Source organism: Sceloporus occidentalis, unplaced genomic scaffold (genome assembly GCF_023333645.1).
Source record: "Sceloporus occidentalis isolate IW3139 unplaced genomic scaffold, rSceOcc1.0.p SCAF_41, whole genome shotgun sequence".
In the NCBI taxonomy this organism is placed as follows: domain Eukaryota; kingdom Metazoa; phylum Chordata; class Lepidosauria; order Squamata; family Phrynosomatidae; genus Sceloporus; species Sceloporus occidentalis.
In genome coordinates this window covers 7,743,132-7,760,091 of record NW_028317021.1, presented here as the reverse complement: position 1 = coordinate 7,760,091, position 16,960 = coordinate 7,743,132, and the positions used below count along the sequence as shown (strand labels likewise).

At 38.9% G+C, this 16,960-nt stretch overlaps 2 protein-coding genes across 6 annotated transcripts in view; both read right to left on the bottom strand.

Annotated features, from left to right (window-relative positions):
* LOC149290120 (small G protein signaling modulator 1-like) overlaps nt 1–11,769 on the bottom strand; it is a 38,958-nt gene extending 27,189 nt beyond the window's left edge. The window contains exons 1-7 of the mRNA XM_089489933.1: nt 11,587–11,769; nt 9,272–9,347; nt 1,867–2,029; nt 1,643–1,795; nt 1,456–1,523; nt 386–531; nt 164–295 (exon numbers count right to left, since the gene is read on the bottom strand). Coding sequence (XP_089346059.1) covers nt 164–295; nt 386–531; nt 1,456–1,523; nt 1,643–1,795; nt 1,867–2,029; nt 9,272–9,347; nt 11,587–11,709 — 861 coding nt within the window. The 5' untranslated portion in view covers nt 11,710–11,769. The remainder of the gene's footprint in view (nt 1–163; nt 296–385; nt 532–1,455; nt 1,524–1,642; nt 1,796–1,866; nt 2,030–9,271; nt 9,348–11,586) is intronic.
* The window catches only part of LOC149290119 (coiled-coil domain-containing protein 63-like), a 42,389-nt gene continuing 34,172 nt past the window's right edge, over nt 8,744–16,960 (bottom strand). For all 5 annotated transcript variants that reach the window (XM_089489935.1, XM_089489937.1, XM_089489936.1 and 2 more), the window contains 4 exons: nt 16,704–16,901; nt 15,333–15,438; nt 9,272–9,347; nt 8,744–8,915 (listed from right to left, as the gene is read on the bottom strand). In XM_089489935.1, the coding sequence (XP_089346061.1) occupies nt 9,344–9,347; nt 15,333–15,438; nt 16,704–16,901 (308 nt within the window). In that variant the 3' untranslated portion in view covers nt 8,744–8,915; nt 9,272–9,343. The remainder of the gene's footprint in view (nt 8,916–9,271; nt 9,348–15,332; nt 15,439–16,703; nt 16,902–16,960) is intronic.

Genomic DNA, 16,960 nt, shown 5'->3' with positions numbered 1-16,960 from the left:
GTGCGGATTGCAGAGCGCGACATACAGAAGGAGGTGAAGCACATGCTGCGATAAATGGATGACTTCCACAACTACCGGGAGCGCTTTTTTCTAAATGAATTTTTAACGTTATTACACAAACAAGGTTCGAATTCATGACCGTCCCGCGTCACCAGTCTCTCACCGGCTGCACCAAGACGTTGTTTTTCCCGTAAAGGAGCGTAGCCCGCGAATTTTGGTGGAGCGATTCGACGTAATCTCTGGCCGACAGAGACGGACGGTCATCCATACTGCCGCTCGAATGTCTCTTCTGGATCTGGGGGGTTAATTAAACGGGGTTAATGGGTCTAATGGACTCGTTTTTGTCCTGTCTTTTCCGCGTCCCTCCATCCGCCGCCGGACGTACGCAGAGCGCTGGACGCTTGGTCGGAGAGTCCTGGCGGCAATGGGAGCTGTGGATCCGGTGGCGCTGGACGAGTTCATCAGCCGAAGGGTCGGTCCAAAAGTGGTCAGAGGTCTTCATCTTGGTGTATTCGAGGGCGCAAGGGCCGACTGTGGGGAGAAGATGGACGCGGGTCAGGAGAATGAGGAACAATGGGAGGGAAGAAGAGAAGGAAGAAAGGAAGGAGAGAGAGAAGAATAGGAGGGATAGAGAAGGAAGGAAGGAGAGAGAGAAGAATGGAAGGAGGAGAAAGGAAGAAGAGAAAGAAGAATGGAAGGAGAAGGAGAAGAAGAACAAAAGGAGAAGGAGAAGAATGGAAGGAGAGAAAGAAGAAAGGAAGGAGAGAGAGAAGAATGGGACAGAGAGAGAAGGAAGGAAGGAGAGGGAGAAGAATGGGAGGAGGAGAAAGGAAGAAGAGAAAGAAGAAAGGAAGGAGAAGGAGAAGAATGGAAGGAGAGATAGAAGAATGGGAGAGAGGGGGAAGGAAGGAGAGAGGAAAGAATGGAAGGAGAGGGACAGAAATGGAAGGAGAGAAAGAAGAAAGAAGGGAGAAGAATAGAAAGAGAAGAAAGGAAGGAGAAGAAGAAGAACAGAAGGAGAGGGAGAAGAAAGGAAGGAGGAGAAAGGAAGGAGAGAGAGAAGAATGGGACAGAGAGAGAAGGAAGGAAGAAGAGAAAGAAGAATGAAAGGAGAAGGAAAAGAACAAAAGGAGAAAGAGAAGAATGGAAGGAGAGAGAGAAGAATGGGAGAGAGAAGGAAGGAAGGAAGGAGAGGGGAAGAATGGAAGGAGAAGAAAGGAAGAAATATCAGAATGAAAGGTGAAGCAAGGGAAAAGAGAAGAATGGAAGGAGAAGGAGAAGAAAGGAAGGAGATAGAGAAGAAAGAAAGAAAGAAAGAAAGAAAGAAAGAAAGAAAGAGAATGGAAGGAGAAGAAAGGAAGGAGAGATAGAAGAAGGGAAGGAGAGGGAGAAGAAAGGAGGACGAGAGAGGGAGACTTTAGAAAGGCCCGCATCCCGAACTCGTTACTTAATTACCGAGTAAAGAAGCGAGGATCGGCCCGTCAACAGCGTCCATCATTAAGGCCTCCTTCTCGTAGTATTTGCTGCGGGGAACAAGAGACAATTAAGATTAATGAGTGTCACCATTAAGACCGTGGAGTTGCGCCGGAGGTGAAAACGAAATGCGTTTTCGCTTTTTTGCACGCTGTTTCGCCAAACTCGCCTGCTGTTTTCAACCAAATGGAGGACGATCTTGTCCAGGACCTTCTCGAAAAGCGCTGTCCGGATCCAAAGATGGCGCACGGCCTGCGGCGACAGGTTCAGCGCTTTCTGGGCCTTGCGCGTGTTTTCGTGGAGCGCCGGAGCTTGGTTTCGCCTGCGGAAAGGAGACAAGGTTCGAATCGACGTGCATGGGTTTTGGCCGCCGCCGCCACCACCACCACTCACGCGTTTTCGACGATCTGTTCCAAGTCTTGGACCTTGCGGCAAAGCTCTTCGGCCGGAAGGAAGCTCTTACCGACCTTCGTGAACAGAGCGGCGATTTTGTTGCTGCGCAGGAAGCCGGCAGCGCGGCGCTTCAAGCCGTGGAGGACGCAGGATTCGACGGCAGCTGTGGACAGGGAAAAAAAGCGCCGTTACGGGTTGCGTCTGTGTCATACGGAATTATTCCAGAATGTTCCGAAAACGTTCGTATTTTTCGCAGGAAGTGGAGGCGGCGGAGCAAACAGCAAACAGCATTCCCTGATTGTTGAATTATTATATAATATAATAAATATTATTATTAAATTATTATATAAAATTATATATAATTAAATATATAAAATTATAAAATATATAATATATTTCAACATATATATAATATATAATTTTATATATAATTTTATATAATATTATTATATATTATTTATTATATATTATTTTATTATTTCATTTTATATATATATATATATATACGAAATACAATAACATGGAAATATATGTATGTACGTGTGTGTGTGTGTGTGTGTATATGATAAAATTATATATATTTGGATGAATATATATATAGAGAGAATGCAATAACATGGATATATGTGTGTGTGTGTGTGTATAATGCAATAACGGATATATGCAATAACTTGGATATAATGCTATAATTTGGAGGTATATATAAAATGCAATGTGGATATATAGATATACATAGATATAATGCAATAACTTGGAGATTTATATAAAATGCAGTAACGTGGATACACACACACACACACACACACACATTGCAATAACATGGATATATATATATATATATATATATATATAAAAATCTTTATTGAATTATTTTTTAAAAACAAACACAACATTATTGCATAATCCAAGGTACACAATAAATCTTTTTGTCGCCGCTAGTAATTCTAAACAGCTCAAGCTAAAAACAAGACTTCCTCTGAGGAGAAGGGACAAGCGGGTGAGAAGCTACAAAAAGAACCTATTACATCTTTTTCGTATTTACATTTCTCATTTCTCGCATGATTAATATTGTTTAAAAAGAAAACAAAATTACAAATAAACATTATACCAATTTCTTAATTCTGCCTGAGAATTCTAAATACCCCTCCTTAAAACTGCCAATCCCAGAATGCAACAGGAGGCAGCTAGAGCAGTCAAAGTGGAATAGTAGCACTATAAGAGTATAGTGTGATAAACATCATATTGAGTGTTACCTGACCCTGAAGGCCAAGGACAGTCTGGGGATTCTGTTGGTTTACCGTCCATCCCATAACCTAACAGACTCCCTGGTCGAGTTGACTCAGCTGGTCTCGGAGCTGGTGTTGGAGTTTCCTAGACTTCTAGTCCTGGGGGACTTCAACATCCCCTTCGAGGCCGGCTCATCAGACCTAACAGGTGCGGCTCGGTTGTTCATGGAATCCATGACAGCCATGGGCCTGTCCCAATTGGTCTCGGGTCCAACACAATGTGCTGGTAATATGCTCGATGTAGTCTTTAGTACAGACCGAGAATATCCATGGGTGGAAATAAATTCTATTTCCCCCTTGTCATGGACGGACCATTCTTTGGTCAAGGTAGGAATGAAAGCCATGATCCAAAAACCCCTCGGGGGTGGAGGACTCATTACAGTGGTCCGCCCTCAAAGGCTGATGGAACCCAAAAGGTTCCAAGAAGCCTTAGAGGGTGTTATGTTTGGGAACGATGGAGACACTGTCAAAACCCTGGTTGACAATGGGAATACGAACCTCACCGGGGCAATAGACAGTATCGCTCCCGAGCGTCCTTACCAGCCCGCTCCTAATAAAAGGTCCTGGTATACTAAAGATCTTCGGCAGATGAAGTGGGCTGCACAACGACTAGAGTGCCACTGGCGGAAACATCAGAACATATCTGACAAGACACTCCATGAGAGCATGTTATGCTCCTATAGAGTGGCAATCGATGCAGCTAAAAACTCATTCTGTGCTGCATGGATTGCATCAGCAGAGTCCCATCCAGCAGAGCTGTTCAGGGGGGTTAGGGAATTAACACAACCCCTAGCCACCCTGAACCCTTTATTAGAGCCATCGAGAGCCTGCGACTTCTTTGCAAATAAAATCTCTCAGATAAGGGCTGATCTTGATGCTGGTCTTTTGACAGAACCTATAACAGAGGCATCCAGTGACTCTGGAAACAAGGTTATTCTGGATCATTTTGAGTTTCTGAGTACCAAGGACGTGGATAAGCTCCTTGGCTGTGTGAAAAGGACAACATGCCCTCTCGACCCTTGCCCTTCTTGGTTGACCGTTCAGGGAGGAGATGCCATAAAAACCGCATTACATCTTATAATAAACACATCTCTTCGGGAGGGTATATTTCCATCGGCCTTAAAACAGGCAACAGTAAGACCTCTTCTGAAGAAACCCTCCCTTGATCCCCTGTTAATGTGCAATTATAGACCGGTCTCCCTACTACCATTTCTGGGCAAGATGATTGAGAGGGCAGTTGCCTTCCAAGTCCAAGCTGTCTTGGATGAAGCCGATTATCTGGACCCATTTCAAACTGGCTTCAGAGCGGGACATGGAGTTGAGACTGCCATGGTCTCCTTAGTCGATGATCTCCGTCTGGCCACTGACAGGGGAAGTGTAACCCTGTTGGTGCTCTTGGACATCTCAGCGGCCTTCGATACCATCGACCATGGTATCCTTCTGGAACGCCTGAGAGATTTAGGTATCGGGGGCACTGCGCTCCAGTGGTCCGGTTCTATCTCTCAGGAAGATTCCAGATGGTGAGGCTGGGGGACAGCTGCTCTCGTAAAAGAGAGCTTATATCTGGCGTCCCACAAGGCGCCATCCTGTCCCCCATGCTATTTAACATTTACATGAAGCCACTGGGAGAGATCATCCGGAATCATGGAGCTCGGTGTTATCACTACACTGATGACACCCAGATCTACCTCTCTATGGCTCCGACTGATAGTGACTAAGGATGGCATCTCTCCTCTGGACGCCTGCCTGGGGTCAGTAATGGGCTGGATGAGGAAAAACAAACTCAAGCTGAATCCAGAGAAAACAGAGGTACTCGTGATAGGTTCCCCAGGTCCAGGCAGGGAGATTTGTCATCCAGTCCTGGACGGGGTCACACTTCCCCTAAAGGACAAAGTCCGCAGTTTGGGAGTACTCCTGGACTCATCTCTACAGTTATCATCTCAAGTGGATACGATGGCCAGGAGTGCTTGGTACCAGCTTCGACTGATACGTCAACTGCGTCCCTGTCAGGATCGAAAGGACCTTGAAAGAGTAGTACACGCACTGGTAACTTCTCGTCTAGATTTCTGTAATGCGCTCTACATGGGGCTACCTTTGTACCAAGTTTGGAAGCTTCAACTAGTTCAAAATGCTGCAGCCAGATTGGTCGCTGGAACTTCAAGACCAGACCACATAACACCTGTATTAAAATCTCTTCACTGGCTGCCAATTAGCTTCCGGGCCCAATGCAAAGTGTTGGTTATCACCTTTAAAGCCCTACATGGCTTGGGCCCGAGTTACTTGAGGGAACACCTCTCCCTATACAATCCACCCTGCACCCTCAGAACAACGGGAAAATTGTTGCTTGAACACCCCAAGGTGAGATTGGTAACAACTCACCAAAGAACTTATACAATGACAGCACCAACTCACTGGAATGCACTCCCAGAGGAGATTCAATCTAGTTGTACATTGGAAGCCTTCAAGAAGGCATTAAAAACTTATCTCTTCCAGTTAGCATACCCTCCCGATTATTTGTAGAAAGTATTCCCCGACCATATTGGACGACTACCCATAATTGATATCCTGACTATCCTAGTTATATTGTTTTTAAAATTGAATGTTTACAATTGTTTTTATAACTGTTTTTAATATTGTATTTGACATGTGTCATAGAGTTTTACCGTATGTACACCGCTTTGATCTGGAGGAAAAGCGGTATATAAATAAAACCTTCATTATTATTATTATTATTATTATTATTATATTGATTATATATATATATATATATATATATATATATATATATAATTCCTGTTTATATTACATTTTAAAATAACATAATTAATTATATTTATTATATTTTTATATTTTTATTAATAATAATAATAATATTTCATTAATTTTTAAAAAATATTATATATTTAAATATTTATATCTTTATAATAATTATTTTTTAAATTTTATTACATTTTTAAATATTTTTATTTTATTATATAATTTATTATATAATTTTTATATTTTATTATATTTAAAGTGATTAATATATATATATATATATATATTATTCCTGTTTATATTTTGTTACATTTTAAAATAACATAAATAATTATATTTATTATATTTTTATTAATAATTATTATTTTTATTAATTATATATTTTAAAATTATATATTTAAATATGTATATATTTATAATAATTTTAATTATATCTTTAAATAAATATTTTATTTTATTTTATCATATTATTTATAAATTATTTTTATATTTTATTATATTTAATATATATATATATATATATTTAATAATAATAATAGTTCCTGTTTCTATTTTATTACATTTTAAAACGTAATAAATAATTATATTTATAACATTTTAATATTTTTATTAATAATTATTATATTTTTATTAATTATTTTAAAAATTATTATATTTTTATAATATTTTTTTCAATTTATATTATATTTTATATTTATATTTATAAAAATATTATTATATTTTTAAATATTTAAAATACTTATTTTATAAAAATAATAATAAAAATATAATTGTTATTAATAAAAATATATATAATAAATATAATTATTTATAACATACAAGGAGAGATGGAGGAATCAAGAAATAAATTAAAAACATATTTGGATTCAAAATTAATTAAGAAAATCACCCCAGAGCATAGAGCTATTTTGGATGCAAAAATTGCTAAACAAGAGGTTATGAAAGCGATAGCAAATTTGAAAGAGGGGAAAACTCCAGGAGGAGATGGTTTCACGGCTCTAAACAGTCGGCCCTTCTTATACACGGATTTTTTATACACGGATTCAAGCATACATGGTTTGAAAATGTTCAAAAAAAGTATAAATTTACCTTGATTTTCCATTTTTATAAGGGACACCATTTTGCTATGTCATTATATGTAATGGGACTTGAGCATACACGGATTTTGTTATACACAGGGGATCTTGGAACCAAACCCCAGCGTATAACAAGGGTCCACTGTATTATAAAACCTTTAAGTTAGAATTGTTGGAACCATTACTTCAATTATACAACTCAATAGAAGAAGAAGGCATCCCCCAATCGTGGGAATTGACATGTATAACACTGATCCCAAAGGAAGGCAAGGATAACACCTGTATGGCAAATTATAGACCTATAAGTCTATTAAATGTAGATTACAAAATCTACACAACAATATGGGCCTCCAGACTAAAGGAAATATTGAATGTGGTTATTGGGAAAGAACAAAATGGAGTTTTGCCAGGAAGACAAATTAGAAATAACATCAGGACAATAATAAACTGTTTAGAATATTACCAAGCCAACAACGAGAAACAATGCGCTTTGATCGCACTAGATATGGCAAAAGCTTTTGATAGCTTAAAATGGGAGTTTTTAATAGAAGTACTAGAACAAAGGGGAATGGGAGATAAATTCATCAATATAATAAAACAAATACATAAACAACAAAAAGCTGTTATCAAAGTGAATAAGGAAAGATCTCAAGAACTCCCTATCAAGAGAAGGGTCAGACAAGGCGGTCCGATATCACCACTTCTCTTTCTTTTGGCAATTGATGTACAGATAGGTGCTATCAATGAAAATAAAAAATTGAAAGGGACTACAAGTTGTTGGCTAAAAAATCAGGTTTAAAGGTGGGAAAGCAAATTAAATATCTGGGCATTAAAATTTCTAAAGATAATTTAAAATTATTTGAAAATAATTATAGTGAAACATGGAGAGTAATTAAAGGAAATATAAGCAGATGGAGTAGACTAAATTTCTCTTTGCTTGGAAGAATTGCAGTTATTAAAATGGTAATAATGCCAAAATTAATGTTTCTCTTTCTTAAGAATTAAGTAGAAATAAAAGATAAGCAATTTAAAGACTGGGAGAATGAGTTGAGAAAATTTTTACGGAAAGGTTTAAATGGTTGACCTTAAAGGATACAAAGGAAAGGGCGGGGGGGGGGGGTATGCTCTTCCAGATTTGAGGTGCATATATGGTGGAAATGCAAGGAAATACAAAAGTTTTGGTTGGAGATTCATAAATCAATTAAAAAAATATTTGAGATAAAATTACCTTTTAACCCTAAGCTCTTTTTACTGCACATAACATCAGTTTTAAAACCCCAGAACGAAAAACAATACTGGAGAGTGATCTTATACTTGGTAACAGCTGCTAGAGTGGAAATTGCTAAATTGTGGAAAGCAAATAAAGCCCCATCTTGGAATAGTTGGATGTCAAAAGTAAATGACTATAGCGAACTTGATAGACTTTCTTGTAGTATTAAAAATTATAGTAAGCGGAGGAGAAAAGAGGATTGGGAGAAGGTGGTACTATTTTGGGAGAAAGAATGGACCCTAGATACAACTCTTATTGAGATTTAGAGGTTTACAATATTATTTGGAAAGATTAACTTAAATTGTTTTTTCATTTTATCTCTGTATCTTGATTAACAAATAGGTCAACAGATGGATGGAAATATGAGACTCCGGTCATACCAAAATTAAAACTAGGAGATATACACTTAAAAATTTATGCTACAAATAAGATTTATTTTGATTTCAATATTTGTTTCAACAAAGCTTGGAAATGTTGTTGTGGTATATTATAAATGTGGATATATTCCTTCTTTGAGTTAAAGATACAATGATGGTTAATATTGATAGAAGGATTTGATAGAATGTATCATAGCAATTTTTAAATGCATGGGATGATGATTTTTTGCAAGAACTGAGCTCTTCAACTCCACAAGAATGTTAGGAAGTTGATTCAATGGATCTAATGAAGAAAAGAAGATTCAGTAGAATAAGATACAAATGTAAACTTTATTTGATACTTTGATATTGATTTATTTTGTACCTTTTTTATTTCTCTGACTGTACTTTTTAATATAAAAATTAATAAAGATTATTATAAAAATATTTTTATAATATTTTTTTTCAATTTTATATTTTTAAATATTTAAAATACTTATTTTATAAAATAATAATTACTAAAATATAATTATTATTAATAAAATATAATTATATAATAAATATAATTATTTATAACATACATTAAAATAGTTATTATATTTTATAATGAATTATTACATCAATCAATAAATTAATATATCGATCAATAAAGAGACGTACCGCAGAAGGAAATTATGTGGCTGCTGTCTTCGTGGACAAACTTTCGGGTGACAGCTTCTTCCATGATTTGCTTCACCTGCAAATAAAAACAAATTAAAACTATCTATCTATCTATCTATCTATCTATATGTCCCATTCTGCATTGCGTCCCATGGATGTTGAAAATGGGAGATTTAAGCCTCAGAGAACAAATGGATCAAATCTGGATTTAAAAAGATTTTTTAATGCATCAGAATAAATGCAAATCCATTTATTTTCTCCAAATACACACACACACACACACACACACATATATATATGAAATATATATATATTTATGCAACCTCTAGATATATTGTATTTATATTCATGGACACACACATATATGAAATCCCCAAATATATTTGCAATTTCCATATATATATATATATATATATATATATCACATTTTTATACATATATAACATATTTGCAATCTCCAGATATATTTTCCCAATCAATAACTTTATCTATTCCTTATCCAGACCAATAAAAGGCTTATTTAATTTCGCTGCTTTAATAAACCTAATTAATCCCAATATCCAGATTAACGGGGGACAAAAAGGCTAACGAGGAAATAGGAATAAAATAATTAATCGCAAAGTGGCATTAATTGCATTTGTCGATAACGATCTTCGTTATCCAGGAACGAAAGGATTGCACTCCTCCTTTTGCGATGCTCCTCCATCCCTCCATCCTCTCATCCTTTCTTCCGTTTCCAAGGCAACTGGAGGAAGGAACGGTCCTTCTTCCGCGCCACAAAATGGTCGCCAGCGGTTCTTTCCTCCAAAACTGAGCCTTTCTTTTGGGTCGTCGGTCTCCCATCCGAGGGCCGTCCGGGGATGACCCAGCTTAGCATCTCAAAAACCGTGTTTCTGGTGCATTCTGGGGGTTATTTAGGGCCTAGGTTCTCTTAATGCGCATCAGTTATGGGCCTTGGAGGGATGGATGGATAGATAGATAGGATGAATGAACGGATGGAGAGAGAGAGAGAGAGAGAGAGAGAAAGGGATAGATAGATAGATAGATAGATAGATAGATAGATAGATAGATAGGGTGGGTAGATGGATGGATAATTTGTTGTTGTTGTTTTTGTTTTGTTTTTAGAGAGGATGGATAGCTTAACAGACAGATGGATAGATAGGATGGATGGATGGATGGATGGACAGACAGCAGATTGGATGGTTATATATATATATATATATATATATATATATATAGAGAGAGAGAGAGAGAGAGAGAGAGAGAGCGCAGATTGGATGGATAGATAGATAGATAGATAGATAGATAGATAGATAGATAGATAGATAGATAGCAGATTGGATAGATAGATAGATAGATAGATAGATAGATAGATAGATAGATAGATAGATAGATAGATAGCGATAGATAAAGAGAGAGAGAGATAAAGAGAGATAGAAAGAGAGACAGACAGACAGACAGACAGATTGCAGATTGGATGGATGGATGGACAAATAGGCAGAGAGTTGTTTGTTCATTCCCAGCCTAATGGCAGGAGGCCTTGAAGGGATGGATGGATAGATAGATAGATAGATAGATAGATAGATAGATAGATAGATAGGCAGCCCCCCTCTTTGGACAGAAACACCCCCAAACAGCCCCCCAAACCCCAAAGGAAGACCCCCCTTTTATCCAGGAGGAAAAGGCCTCCTCCATTCTCCCTCCCCTCCTTTCTCTCATTCCCTCCTTCCTCCCCTCCTTCCTCCCCTTTGAAAGCCCCCCTTTTCCCAATCCTTCCTCTCCTCCATTCTCCCATTCCCCCCTTCCTCTCCTCCTTCCCTCCAACCTCCCTCCTTCCCTCCTTCCCTTCCTCCTTTCTCTCATTCCCTCCCTCCTTTTTTCCAAAGGCCCCCATTCCCTTTCCAAACTAATCCCTCCTTTTTTCGAGTGAAGACCCCCAATCCTTCCTCCTCTCCTTTATCCCATCCCCTCTTCTTTCCTTCCTCCCCTCCTTTTCCTACTTCCCTCCTTCCCCCCTTCCATTCTCTCATTCCCTCCTTCCCTTCCAAAGGCCCTCCATTCCCTTTGCAATGAAAGCCCCCCGTTTTTCCATTCCCCCAATCCTTCCTCTCCTCCTTCCCCTCCATTCTCTCCTTCCCTTCTTCCTCCTCTCCTTCCCCTCCTTCCATCCTTACTTCCCTCCATTGCCTCCAATGAAAGCCCCCCTTTTTTACCAAGAGAGACCCCCCCAATCCTACCTTTCCTCCTTTCCCCCATTCCCCCCTTCCTTCCTCCCTTCCTCTCCTCCTTTTTCCCCTTCCCTCCTTCCTTCCCACCTCTTTCTTGGCGTTGCGCAGGAGCCTCTGCCGGACTTCGGCCTCGCTGCCGGACATTGGCCGGACATTGGCCGGAGAAGCAGCAGCAGCAGCAGCAAGGGCTCCCCCTGAAATGGCTGCCATCTTGGCTGGACACCCCTCTTTCTGTCCTCCTCCTCCTTCCCTTTATCCTTCTTCCTCTTCTCTGGGAGGGAAAGGAAGGAAGGAGGGAGGAGGAGAGAAGGAGGAGAAAAGGAGGGAGGAAAAAAAAGGAGGGATAAACCCCACCCACAAAGGCTCAGGACACTCTCAGGACACTCTAGTGGTCATCCAGACTGACCCTCGGGTCTTGCAAAGGCATCGCTGGGGATAAATGAATTAAATAATAGAATAATAATAATAATAATAATATTGTTATTATTATTACTATTAATAAATAAATAATAATTAATGATAAATTGCCTAATAATTGTAATCATTTATTATTTTATTTATTTAATAATTAATTTAAATAATAAACAATAATAAAATAAATTAATTAATAAATAAAATAGTAATAAACAATATTTCCTGTTAATAAATAATAATTAATAATGAATTGCATAATAATAATTAATAATAAATTGCATAATAACTGTAATAATGTATTATTGTATTTATTTTATTTAAGAAAATTTAAATAATAAACATTAATAATTAAAATAATGAATAAATAAAATAATAGTAATAAATAATATTTCCTGTTATTGTAATACATATATATAATATTATAATATAATTATAAAATTATAATAATTTTTCCTATTCATTATATTATAATATTATAATAATATGAGCAGCTCAGGTCTTGCATAGGCATCTATTTGAATAAATGTTAAATAATAAATAAATAAATAAATAAATAAATATTATATTGTTATTAATAAATAAATAATAATTAATAATCAATTACATAATAGTAATATTTCCTATTTAAATTATGAGCAGCTCAGGTCTTGCAAAGGCATCTCTAGGGGAAAATGAATTAAATAATAAATATATAATTATAATTGATAATAAATTGCATAATAATAGTTAATAATAAATTGCATAATAATAGTAATAAATTATATTTCCTGTTTAAATTATTAGCAGCTCAGGTCTTGCAAAGGCACCTCTAGAAATAAATAAACTAAATAATAATTAAATAATAGTTAATTGCATAATAATAATAGTTAATAACAATTTGCATAATAAAAGTCATAAATAATATTTCCCTATTTATATTATGAGCAGCTCAGGTCTTGCAAAGACATGTCTGGGGATAAATAAATTAAATAATAATTTATTATAATATTTAATAATAATAAATAAATGCATTACTGGCTTTGGACTATCATATTGATCCTATGAATAAAGGGCTTCCTTATATTTAAATTATGAGCAGCTCAGGTCTTGCAAAGGCATCTCTAGAAATAAATTAATTAATAATAATTAATAATAAATGCATTATTGAATTTGGATTATTATATTGATCCTATGAATAGGAGGCATCCTTCTTTTGCTGTTTCTATTACGAGCAGCTCAGGTCTTGCAAAGGCATCTCTGGGGATAAATAAATGCATCCAGCTCTTTCTATCCGCAACCAAGGTCTTCCTTCGTTGGACAAAATGGCCACCGTGCAGTTCCAGGCTTTGGCCAAACGATGGAGCCAGGATACTGTAATAATAATGTAATTCAACAGTAAAGATGGCTAGAAGAGCAATAGGCAGAAAGGAGGAGAAGAAGGAGAAAAGGAAGGAAGGAATGAAAGAGCAGGGAGGAGGGAAGGGAGGAAGGAAGGAAGGAAGGAAGGAGCAGGGAGGAGTGATGGAAGGAAGGAAGGAAGGAAGGAAGGAAGGAAGGAAGGAAGGAAAGAGCAAGAGGAGGGAAGGAAGGAAGGAAGGAAGGAAGGAAGGAAGGAAGGAGGAAGGAAGGAAGGAAGGAGCAGGGAGGGAGGAAGGAGGGAAGAAAGGAATGAAAGAGCAGGGAGGAGGGAAGGAAGGAAGGAAGGAAGGAAGGAAGGAAGGAAGGAAGGAAAGAGCAAGAGGAGGGAAGGAAGGAAGGAAGGAAGGAGGAAGGAAGGAAGGAGCAGGGAGGGAGGAAGGAGGGAAGAAAGGAATGAAAGAGCAGGGAGGAGGGAAGGAAGGAGGGAAGGTAGGAAGGAAGAAAAGAGCAGAGAGGAGGAAAGGAAGGAAGCTAGGAAGGAAAGAGCAGGGAGGAGGGAAGGAAGGAAGGAAAGAAAGAGGAGTAGGGAAGGAAGGAAGGAATGAAAGAGCAGGGAGGAGGGAAGTAAAGAAGGAAGGAAGGATGGAAAGAGCAGGGAGGAGTGATGGAAGGAAGGAAGGAAAGAGCAGGGAGGAGGGAAGGAAGGAAAGAAGGAAGGAAGGAGCAGGGAGGGAGGAAGGAAGGAAGGAATGAAAGAGCAGGGCGGAGGAAAGGAAGGAAGGTAGGAGGGAAAGAGCAGGGAGTAGGGAAGGAAGGAAGGAATGAAAGAGCAGAGAGGAGGGAAGTAAAGGAGGAAGGAAGGAAGGATGGAAAGAGCAGGGAGGAGTAATGGAAGGAAGGAAGGAATGAAAGAGCAGGGAGGAGGAAAGGAAGGAAGGAAGGAGGGAAGGAAATAGCAGGGAGGAGGGAAGGAAGGAAGGAAGGAAGGAAGGAAGGAAGGAAGGAAGGAGCAGGGAGGAGGGAAGGAAGGAACAGGGAGGAGGGAAGGAAGGAAGAAAAGAGCAGGGAGTAGGGAAGTAAAGGAGGAAGGAAGGAAGAACAGAAAGAGCAGGGAGGAGGGAAGGAAGGAGGGAAGGAAGGAAGGAAGGAGCAGAGAGGAGGCAAGGAAGGAAGGAAGGAGCAGGGAGGGAGGGAGGGAGGGAGGAAGGAAGGAAGGAAGGAAGGAAGGAAGGAAGGAAAGAACAGGGAGGAGGGAAGGAAGGAAAGAAAGAGTGAGGGGGAAGGTAGACAGGAGTGGAAAGAGGGAAGGAAGGAGAGAAAAGGGAAAGAAAGGAATGAAAGAGCAGGAGGGGAAGGAAGGAAGGAAGGAAGGAAGAAAAGGAAGGAAGGAAGGGAAGAGGGGAGGGAGGGAGGGAGGAGTGGAAAGGGGAAAGAGGAAAAGGAAGGAAGGAAAAAGTGGAAAGAGGGAAGGAAGAAGGAGGGAAGAAGTGGAAATAGGGATGAAAGGAGAGGAAGAAGGAAGAAGGGAATGAAAGAGTGGGAGAGAAGTAAGGAAGGGAGGAGTGGAAACGGGGAAAGAAAGAAGGAAGAAAGGAATGGAAGAGTGGGAAGGAAAGGAAGGAAGGAGTGGAAATAGGAAAAGAAGAAGAAAAGGAAGGAAGGAAGGAAGGAGAGAAAGGGGAAAGAAAGGAATGAAAGATCAGGAGGGAAGGAGGGAAGGAAGGAGTGGAAACAGGGAAGAAAGGAAAGAAGGAGTGGCAAGAAGGAAGGAAGGAGAGAAAGGGAAGAAAGAGAGAAGGAAGGAGTAGAAAGAGGGAAGGAAGATTAAAGGGAAGGAAGGAAAGAGTGGAAAAGGGAAGGAAGGAGAGAAAGGAATAGATAGATGTGGATTTGGGAGCAGAAACGTCAGCCATGATGAATAAACGGATGAAGAATTGACGAATGAATTGAAAGAAGCAGCCGGATGTAGGAGAAAGAGAAGAAACTTTAATGGCCCTTAGTAATTGAGATCCTTCGTTTTTGGTCCGTTCTTCTCCCAAATCAATATATATGTGTATTTATATATATATATATATTCCTACATCGAGGGCTTCTTTTTGGGGCTCCCGATTTCATCGGCATCCTTTGCCATCGCGAGGTTCTCCTGAACCAAAGCGCGCAGGTTTTCGTGGTCCAACGGCGTGTCCGCTGTATTTAAGTTAGAAAAACATTGAAAATATGAATATAAAAATATTGATTCAAGACTCCAAAAAATCCCATTAATTGAGTACCAACCAGAGTTAGATCCATTGAATCGAACAATTAATGAGCTTATTTGATCAATAAACCAATTAAATCCCATTGATACTTGGTTATTCCTAAACAGATCCATTGAATCGAATGTTGAATTTGAGTCAAGACCCAAGAAAATCCCATTAATTGAGTCCCAACCAGAGTTAAATCCATTGAATCGAATTATTAATGAGCTTATTTAATCAATAAACCCATTAAATTCCATTGATAATTGGTTAGTCCTAAACATATCCATTGAATCGAAGGTTGAATTTGAGTCAAGACCTAAGAAAATCCCATTAATTGAGTCTCAAGTAGTGTTAGATCCATTGAATCGAACGATTAATGAGCTTATTTGATCAATAAACCCATTAAATCCCATTGATACATTGGTTAGTGCTAAACAGACCCATTGAATTGAATTTTGACTCAACGCTTGAGTCAAGACCCAACAAAATCCCATTGATACATCAAATAGACTCAACTGGAGAAAGATCAATTGAATCAAATATTGAATACACATCTAAACCACATTGAGTCCATTGTTGACCCCAAGTAGAGTAGACCCATTGAGTCAATGGTTGGAGGGGAAACCCAACACACAGCTAAATCCCATTGAGTCAATTGTTGACCCCAAGTAGAGTAGACCCATTGAGTCAATGGTTGAAGGGTAAGTCCAATACACATCTAAATCCCATTGAGTCCATTGTTGACCCCAAGTAGAGTAGACCCATTGAGTCAATGGTTGAAGATGCAACCCAACACACAACTAAATCCCATTGAGTCCATTGTTGACCCCAAGTAGAGTAGACCCATTGAGTCAACGGTTGAATGGGAAGTCCAATACATAGCTAAATCCCATTGAGTCCATTGTTGACCCCAAGTAGAGTAGACCCATTGAGTCAACGGTTGAAGAGGAAACCCAACACACAACTAAATCCCATTTAGTCCATTGCTGACCCCAAGTAGAGCAGACCCATTGAGTCAACGGTTGAAGGGGAAACCCAACACACAACTAAATCCCATTGAGCCCATTCTTGGTCCCTAGGAGATCCACTGAGTCAATGGTTGAATGGGAAACCCAACAACTAGGAAAATCCCACTGATACCCTTTTCTTCTTAATGGGTCTACTCTACTTGGGCCCAATGATGGGATTGATAAGACCAATGACATGACTTACCTGGCTCCAAAACATCCGCGAAGGGGTCCATGCCAACAGAAGGGGCGACCACCGTGACGGACGCCACCCTTGACAGCAACGAAGTGCCCCCCAAAAACGGGTTCTGGATGGGCACAGCCTCCAGCTCCCCTTCTATTTCCTTGTAGCGCAGGAAGGTCTCCAGGAGGAGGAGGTGGTTGGCCTTCTTCTCAATGATACCTACAAGGAGGAGACAGAGGGGTGGATGATAGGTCCCAGCATCCCCAACATCCGTTGGT